The sequence below is a fragment of the Astatotilapia calliptera genome, chromosome 13 (assembly GCF_900246225.1).
Source record: "Astatotilapia calliptera chromosome 13, fAstCal1.2, whole genome shotgun sequence".
NCBI lineage: Eukaryota > Metazoa > Chordata > Actinopteri > Cichliformes > Cichlidae > Astatotilapia > Astatotilapia calliptera.
In genome coordinates this window covers 22,072,172-22,080,646 of record NC_039314.1, presented here as the reverse complement: position 1 = coordinate 22,080,646, position 8,475 = coordinate 22,072,172, and the positions used below count along the sequence as shown (strand labels likewise).

Sequence of the window (8,475 nt, the reverse complement as noted above, 5' to 3'; positions counted from 1 at the left end):
GTTCCCTTGCGTTTTAATTAAACTCTGAAACTCCTGAAATCCCTCAATCAAGAGTTCTTGCTCTGCTGCCGAAAAATACCGAGCGCGCTCCTTCGACATTTTCGCCGACCAATCAAAGGGTTGCCGATCAATGTTTCTACTATCGATGCGTAGCCCCTGTTAAGCCACCCAGTGATCTCACATTACTTCATCCAGCTATACTAATCGTCAACAACAGGTGTGTTCGGAGAACCGGAATAGCGATGATTTGATCTTGGATGTAGTAAGCGAGGTACGAAGAACGGACCCATGTGTGGTAACCCATTCTTTAGTTTCTCATTGTGGCCAGGTGCAGTACACAGCACCATCCAGGAGGTGGCAGCAGTGAACTGTAAAGCTGTTTCCCAACCGCAAGAAATATGAAAAAAAGAAGAAAATGTTCAATATGTCTGCGCCCTTTAGCAAGGTGGTAACGACGCAAGCTGTTTGTAAATGATGTTAATAGGACGTTTCTAGACAATGTTTAAAGAATTAATGACTGGAGCCTGTTCAGATATAGACACCGCTAACTGGAAAAATGGAGTAAAGCATTCGGCAGCTTGACATTTGATTTCATGATCACGTTGAGCTAGCAGGGAACCTTCAGTGAGTTGTTTACCTCCTCAGATATTCATATCATGTTTTTGTAGATTAGTTCAGGCTTAATAGTAAAAACCCCGCCCATCAGCCATGTTTTGTCAAAGATTTTCTAAATCCAAAAGAATAATCTGTTGTTGGTTGTAGTATTCCGCCTTATAGCTGCTCACCACTGACTTGAACCTGTTACAAAATTTTAAAAAAGTAAAATTATCACTACCGTGTTATATTTACGCCAAGTTGAAGAATTTTTCTTCACTATATAGGCTGTATCGTAACCCTTGTGTTGTGCTCGGGTCAAAAATGGTCCCTAGTATCTGGGAGTAATTTATTTGTGTTAAAACATAAATAAATACCAACTTTTGTATTTTTGAATGAGATTTGGCTAAATGGACTAGAGACCGGCAAAAATCAAGTCTGTTTACTACGCAGTGAATATTTCATCCACATCTACATGTAAAATGGCTTACAGAAGACTTGTAAACCTTCTGCCCAGAGTAAAAGAGTCTGCCTATAACCTATGGATACCTTACTTTCAAAAACCACCATATGTCTTAAACCAAAGTGTTGAAAATCGAGCTAAAAGAACTCTTTACACCAGCACACCACTGATGGTGAAGTTGCTGTCAGTGGATGAGATTTTTGCCAGGAAGTCTCTGCAGGAGCACCTGAGGAAGACTGAGGCACAGTACAGCGAATGTTTACAAGCCATCAGTGGTAATTTGGGAGAGGAGCAGTGCAGTGAGGATGAACTGAAGGCCAAGAGGACCAAAGTGTCCCTTCTGGCTCCTCTTATCCAGACCATCAGAGAGCTGGACACCAAGCAAAAAGAGATTACAGAGACTGAGACGCTTCTGAAAGGTTTGTGGAGAAAGATCTCTAATTAATAAGCCACATTTGGCTCTCACTTTGTGAGAGTAGAATCACTCTCAGATTATGGTAAAAATTGTATTTGTGTCTGTTTTTCCTCAAAGATGAAGACCCATCTTTGCTGGAACTGGCAGAAGTGGAGAGAGCAGGCTGTTTGGAAGATATTCAAACTCTTAGACAAAAGGTAGAAACTTGATTTTTTCACTTTGTGATATCAAGGTCTCAACCGAGCTGTTGGTAAATCTTATTGAGCGCGCTGACAGCGTTTCTCTTGGCATTTTCAGTGTTGTTATACTTGTCGCACAGCTGACACATTATCACATTTCTCTTGTTAATCAACATGCATCATCAAATCAGATTCTGGATCTATTGATTCCAGAGGAGGAGACTGATCTGAGTGACCTCGTCCTGGAGGTCACCGCTGGCGTTGGTGGTCAAGAAGCCATGCTGTTCACTGCTGAGGTCAGGAAGTACATATGTGTATTAGTTATTTTAAATTGAATATTGCTATTGCAGCAGGCCAAAAACGGGATGCTCACAGACACAATTGCCATCTGCAATAAAGAATAAAGAAAGAATAAAAAAAATAAAGAATTAAGCGAAAGGTTTTTTTTCTGTATTTACATGCCAACTTCCTCTCCCCTTAAGGTGTTTGACATGTACCAGGGCTTTGCTCATCACCACAGCTGGTCCTTTGACATCCTGGAGCACACAACCAGTGAGCTAGGTCAGTCGACACATACATTTCTATTACAAAATCTTCCACAAATGTATTTTTGCCATCATATCATTGTTACACCTTTTAAGAAAACTATCATTACAGTTGTTTTTTTTTTAAAAATAGATTCCCTTAATTTATTTATTGGATTTCCAAATGAAGGAAAGAAATTAAAATAGATCTGTTCAGTTAAAGACACAAGCTCAGCATCATATATATGAAATCATGTAGTTTACAGAAGCCAAATTTCGAATTACTATATTTAGTCATAGCAAAGTAATAATCCTAAAAGACAAAAGAAAGCACAAACAAAAATAATGCCATGCACTAAGAAAACTTCACAGAAAACAGAAATGCTTGTTTAACAAATTTGAGAGAAGAATCAAATTGGTCTCAGTCACGTGGTCACTCTTACGCTTTTACGGATTTTCTCGTTTAGTATCAGAATCAGAGTGAACTCAATTTTATGTGTCCTTTCCACATGGAAAAGACAGTGTTTGGCAATTTTTCAGCTAGTGACTGAAATTTAGGTTATGAGGTGATGTCTAATTAAAAAAAGAAGAAAAAGTAGATTCGTAAAATATGTGTTTACAAAAAACAGCAAAGGCCTGAAGCTTTGATTTGGTAAAATTGTAATAACTTATATCAAGCACAAGAGGGAGCCCTTGTGTCACAGAAATGCTGAATGTTTGGCAGCATGGATTCAAATAGTGCCAGTAAACAGTGGGCAAAGGTTCATTTTTAAACTTGTAATCTAAAAACATGCACCAAAACAAATACTTTATTCATGGTCACATTAAAAGACTCAATTCATACCTAATTTTTTCCATCTGTTTTTGTATTAGAGTAGTGACATTTTAGCGGTTGTTATAATAAAACAACATCAGGGAAATCAGCTTTTTTATGCTACAGTGCTTAACAAATTCCTTAGACCACCTATTGTAAAAAAACAAAAACAAAACAAAAATAAGAATACACAAATATTAAATTTATTTATGTTAATCTATGTTAATTATTTGCCAAATAAAAAACTGAATTCACATTTTTTTCACTGCTCACATATGAACAGGTGGACTACGTCACGCCTCAGCTAGTATCAGCGGCCCTCAGAGCTACAAAAGGATGAAGTTTGAGGCAGGAGTTCATCGCGTTCAGAGGGTTCCCAAGACTGAAAAACAGGGCCGGATGCACACCAGCACCATGACTGTGGCTGTGCTGCCCCAGCCCACTGAGGTACAGCTGCACACGATAGATGGATGTATCCAAATAACAAGGATGCTGTTAAAACAGCTCAGTTTGCTTAAATGAATCCTCAATAAACTTACAAAGTTTCCAGAGTGTTTTGTTCTGTTTAGCTGCTGCTTATCTAAATATATGTAGTATGTGTAATTTGTAGTGTTTGTGTGTGTTCTTGTCAGATCTCTTTCACAATAAACCCAAAGGATCTCAGGATAGACACTAAGAGGGCGAGTGGAGCTGGAGGTCAACATGTCAACACCACAGACAGCGCTGTCAGGATAGTTCATCTTCCTACAGGTAAAAACTGTACAAACTGAATGCAATACATGGCAAACAAGTTTCGGGCATCTTTTATTCTTTCCACTAATGGGGAAAATGGACTGTTTTTCATAGATTATTAATGAAAGGAGATGACAGTGCTGTTTAAAGTGGTTGAAAAGAGCTAGGTTAATTGGTGATTGTAAGCTGACTGTAGGTGTGATAGTGAGCGTGAATGGTTGTTTGTGCATATGTATTAGCACTGCGACAGACTGGCAACCTATCCAGGCTGTACCCTGTATCTTATCCAGTAGATAGCCTCCAGATCCCCCACGACCCTGAATTAGATAAGGGGAAGAAAATGTAAGGATGGATAAATGCAGTAAAGTAGATCTTTATTGTGTGTTTGTTGGGCAGGTGTGGTCGCGGAATGCCAGCAGGAGCGATCCCAACTGAAGAACAGGGAGAAAGCCATGAAGTCCCTGAGAGCAAAACTGTACAGCATGAAGCTGGAAGAGGAGACCAGCAAACGCTACAACCAGCGGAAAATACAGGTGGGACACAGTGAGATACAAAGGACAGTTAAAGGTAAACCACAGGTGGAAACCATAAAATACAACATAAAATACAGATGTGATGCTTTGTCTCTAAAACTCTGACATGATGTTGAATTTGACTGGTGTGAAAATATAATGAAAACACAGGTAAGATATTAGTGGTTTTGTTGCTAGAAGTAACAAACATTGCTAAATTCAGTGCTTCTCCTCTTCCTTGTCCTCCAGATCGGCACTAAAGGACGATCAGAGAAGATTCGGACCTACAACTTTTCCCAAGATCGCATAACAGACCACCGGATCAGCTTGACTCTGCACGATTTAAAAAGCTTCCTGCTGGGAGAGGATCTTCTGGATGAAATGAACTCTTCACTTAAGGAGTTTTCCAACCAGGAGATTCTCATGGAACTGCTGGGAGAAAACAGTCAGGACAGCTCATGACTTTGTCTCTTACAGAATGTGCATTTATTTCAAATAGTAATGTAATGCTGGTCATTCCTAGACTGTAAAAACTGTGTGGGGAAGAAGAAGATGATGCATTGAAAGTGGGCACAAATCTCAGCAGTGCCTGATACGAGATGCGTATCTGAAGGTGATAAGCAGCGTCACAACAAACAAAAAAAAGTGGTAAATAAAATGTATGAGCTGCACAGTGATCACAAAGTCGTATGTTTTGGTAACTCGTGAGTTGAAGAAAGAGAAATTCAAAAATTTGATTCTAACACGTTTCATGCAACAGAAATGAAAATGAACACAGCAGATTCTTCATCTGTTTTCATTATAATAGCAGATGGATTCTCCAGTGATTGTCTCATGCTGGGCAGCCTTCAAAAAATGCTGCCAGATGTGTAACAAGTATTAACTGGACAGGACAAGGCAGGAATCTGCTGCCAGGAAAGTCTGAGCTTTTCTGCAGGGGGTGTGTTGAGATGGAGGGCAAAGTGGCCCTAGCCTCTCCTGATCTATTACCCAACCCCAATAAGCCAAATCACCGAATCACACATGTGAAGCTACCCACTCACTGTGGTGACTCACTGTGACCAAGGGAGGAGCTGAAAAAAACTTTAGGTGATTTTTTTATGTTAAATGTTCATACTGCTTAAGCAGGATTATAAATTTTCTCTGCTTCCTTACTACCCAAGAGGTCATCACAGCAGATGGATCTATATATTTGATTTGGCACAGATGTGACACCAGATGCCTTTCTACAACCCTCCTATTTATTCAGGGTTATAACCTCTGGTCTCAAACTAGGGATGTTTTTAGGCAAACATGTTAACCACTAGACTATGGAAACACTTCAGTAAAAACTTTAAAAACTTGTTCCACCAAAATGCAAAACAGTTATTCAGTACAACATGCTATTTAATCTCTTGCACAGTGCTATTAATCATATACTGTCATCTATATTGGAGCATGGGGGTGGGAAAAAAAAAGTCTGAAAATCAAGCCCAGTGATTTACAGTGCTTAATAAATTTATCAGACCATCTGTCCTAAAACCAAGGAAACACGAATATTTTAGAAATCTTTTAAAAACTTGTTTAAAAGTTATATTTTTATTTATTATTTAAAAAGCAAACTGAATTCACGTTTGTATACCTCAATTTGAGGTCACTCACTGGTTACAAATGAATCAAGCATAACTAATTTTTCTGCTCAGGAATGCAAGTGGATTACTTTAATTTGGCATCTTAATAAAAAAATAACATGCTTTACTGTTTTACAAAAAAACAGAAAAAATAGATTCGTGGACCAGAACAATAATTAGATTTTAGCATTAAAAATACAATTTTGATTAAAGAGCTTGCACATACTGGTGAATTAACCATTACAGAAGCACATAAAATAATTTTGGTAACTACCAATACTGGTAATTTAAGGCAGCTGTGGCATAAACTTTAGATTGAATGGTAGTATAATACATTTGTTAAGAACTGTACCGGTATATACCATTCTTGTTGAACTGAATCTGATCAGATATTCTGAATTTAAATTTCCAGTGGACCCCCTTAGCAACCTAATTTTATTTATTTATTTTTAAGTCTTTGAGTCACCCTGTTTCTTGTGGGATCTTGCTCTAATTCAACCAAAATGACCTAATTACTGTTCTCTCTCTGTCTCTCTTTGTTTTTAAGATATGGGGTATTGTGCTTTATTTTTATATGGATGGAAAATACATTAAAAGAACCACCCTAAACCACATTTGCACTTTCTGTATTAAATAGTGTAAACTCTACTTTGTTTATTTAGAAGATACACTGCTCAAAAAGAAAATACAGGGAACACAAAAATAAGACATCCCAGATCTGAATGAATGAAATATTCTTATTAAATACTTTGTTTTTTACATAGATGAATGTACTGAAAATAACATTACACAAAAATTATTAATAGAAATCAAATTTAGCAACCATGAAGATCTGGATTTGGAGTCACACTCAAAATTAAAGTGGAAAAACACACTACAGGCTGATTGAGCGAGACAAGATGTTCCAGATGTGCTCAATTGGATTTCAGGTCTGGTGAATCTTGCAGGAACTGCTGATAAACTCCAGCAATATGAGGTCTAGCATTGTCTTGCATTAGGAGGAATCCAGGGCCAACCGCATCAGCATATGGTCTCACAAGGGGTCTGAGGATCTCATCTCGGTACCTAATGGCAGTCAGGCTACCTCTGGCAAGCACATGTGGCTGTGCAGCCCCGAAAGAAATGCCACCCCACACCATTACTGACCCACTGCCAAACCGGTCATGCTGGAGGATGTTGCAGGCAGCAGTCTCCACGGCATCTCCAGACTCTGTCACGTCTGTCACATGTGCTCAGTGTCAACCTGCTTTCATCTGTGAAGAGCACAGGGCACCAGTGGCGAAGTTGCCAATCTTGGTGTTATCTGGCAAATGCCAAACGTCTTGCACGATGTTGGGCTGTAAGCACAACCCCCACCTGTAGATGTCGGGCTCTCATGCCACCCTCATGGAGTCTGTTTCTGACCGTTTGAGCAGACACATGCACATTTATGGCCTGCTGGAGGTCATTTTGCAGGGCTCTGGCAGTGCTCCTCCTGTTCCTCCTTGCAAAAAGGCGGAGGTAGCGGTCCTGCTGCTTGGTTGTTGCCCTCCTATGGCCTCCTCCACGTCTCCTGATGTACTGACCTGTCTCCCCCATGCTCTGGACACTACGCTGACAGACACAAAAAAAATCTTCTTGCCACAACTTGCATTGATGTGCCATCCTGGATGAGCTGCACTACATGAGCAAATTGTGTGGGTTGTAGACTCCGTCTCATGCTACCACTAGAGTGAAATTTTCTCCATCAACTCCCCACGCTGCCACCTACAGAAGTTCTCTGATGACTCTGCCATAGTCGGCCTCATCACAGGTGAGGACAACTCAGAGTACAGACAGTGGACTCTGGACTTTGTTGACTGGTGTCAGCAGAACCACCTGTTGATCAACGCTGGGAAAACCAAGGAGTTGGTGGTTGACTTCCGGAGACGCAGACCCACCACACTGACACCGGTGAACATCCAGGGAGTGGACATTGAGATAGTGGACTCTTATAGGTACCTGGGTGTTCACCTGAATAATAAATTGGACTGGAGCCACAACACTGATGCTCTTTACAGGAAGGGTCAGAGCAGACTCTACCTGCTGAGGCGGCTGAGGTCATTTGGAGTACAGGGAGCGATTTTAAAGACCTTCTATGACTCTGTGGTGGCATCTGTCATTTCTTACAGTGTTGTATGTTGTAGCAGCGGTTTATCTGCAGCTGAGAGGAAGAGGTTGGATAAACTCATCAGGAAGGCCAGCTCTGTTCTGGGATGCACCCTGGACCCAGTGCAGGTGGTGGGAGACAGAAGGACTCTGGCCAAAATAACATCTCTGATGGACAGAGTCTCCCACCCCATGCATGTAAATGTTGCTGAACTGCAGAGCTCCTTCAGTGACAGACTGCTCCATCCTAGATGCATGAAGGAGCGTTTCCGCAGGTCCTTCCTCCCTGCAGCTGTCAGACTGTACAATCAGAACTGCTCCCAACAAACATAGACGTTTACATCTGCGCTGTAACTGCAATAAGTTAATTAACCGATTCGCACTACAAGCTGGTTTGCCTCTTATCTGTAGTTATTTTTATTTAATTTAATAACTGTACAGTACTCTCTGTATATAGTAACCACGGTCCTTAATCTAAATATGTAAGAAAACTTGTGTATGTTTC

The 8,475-nt window shown here is 40.2% G+C and overlaps 1 protein-coding gene across 1 annotated transcript; it reads left to right on the top strand.

Annotated features, from left to right (window-relative positions):
* The first annotated feature begins 319 nt into the window (after positions 1-319).
* Positions 320-4,910, top strand: mtrf1l (mitochondrial translational release factor 1-like). The gene is made up of 8 exons (XM_026191084.1): positions 320-1,476; positions 1,590-1,669; positions 1,843-1,947; positions 2,134-2,212; positions 3,273-3,436; positions 3,622-3,739; positions 4,118-4,254; positions 4,483-4,910. Exons 1-8 carry the CDS (start codon positions 1,077-1,079, stop codon positions 4,693-4,695), a joined length of 1,296 nt encoding a protein of 431 aa, XP_026046869.1. The 5' UTR covers positions 320-1,076; the 3' UTR covers positions 4,696-4,910.
* The last annotated feature ends 3,565 nt before the right edge of the window (positions 4,911-8,475 follow it).

What these genes read in the sequence shown, in the direction of transcription:
- mtrf1l (XM_026191084.1), top strand. Translation starts at nt 1,077, where the DNA reads ATGGCTTACAGAAGACTTGTAAACCTTCTGCCCAGAGTAAAAGAGTCT. An exon ending in TGCTGCCCCAGCCCACTGAG is followed by an intron (nt 3,437 to 3,621) that starts GTACAGCTGCAC and finishes TGTTCTTGTCAG; the next exon opens with ATCTCTTTCACAATAAACCC. An exon ending in GATAGTTCATCTTCCTACAG is followed by an intron (nt 3,740 to 4,117) that starts GTAAAAACTGTA and finishes TTTGTTGGGCAG; the next exon opens with GTGTGGTCGCGGAATGCCAG.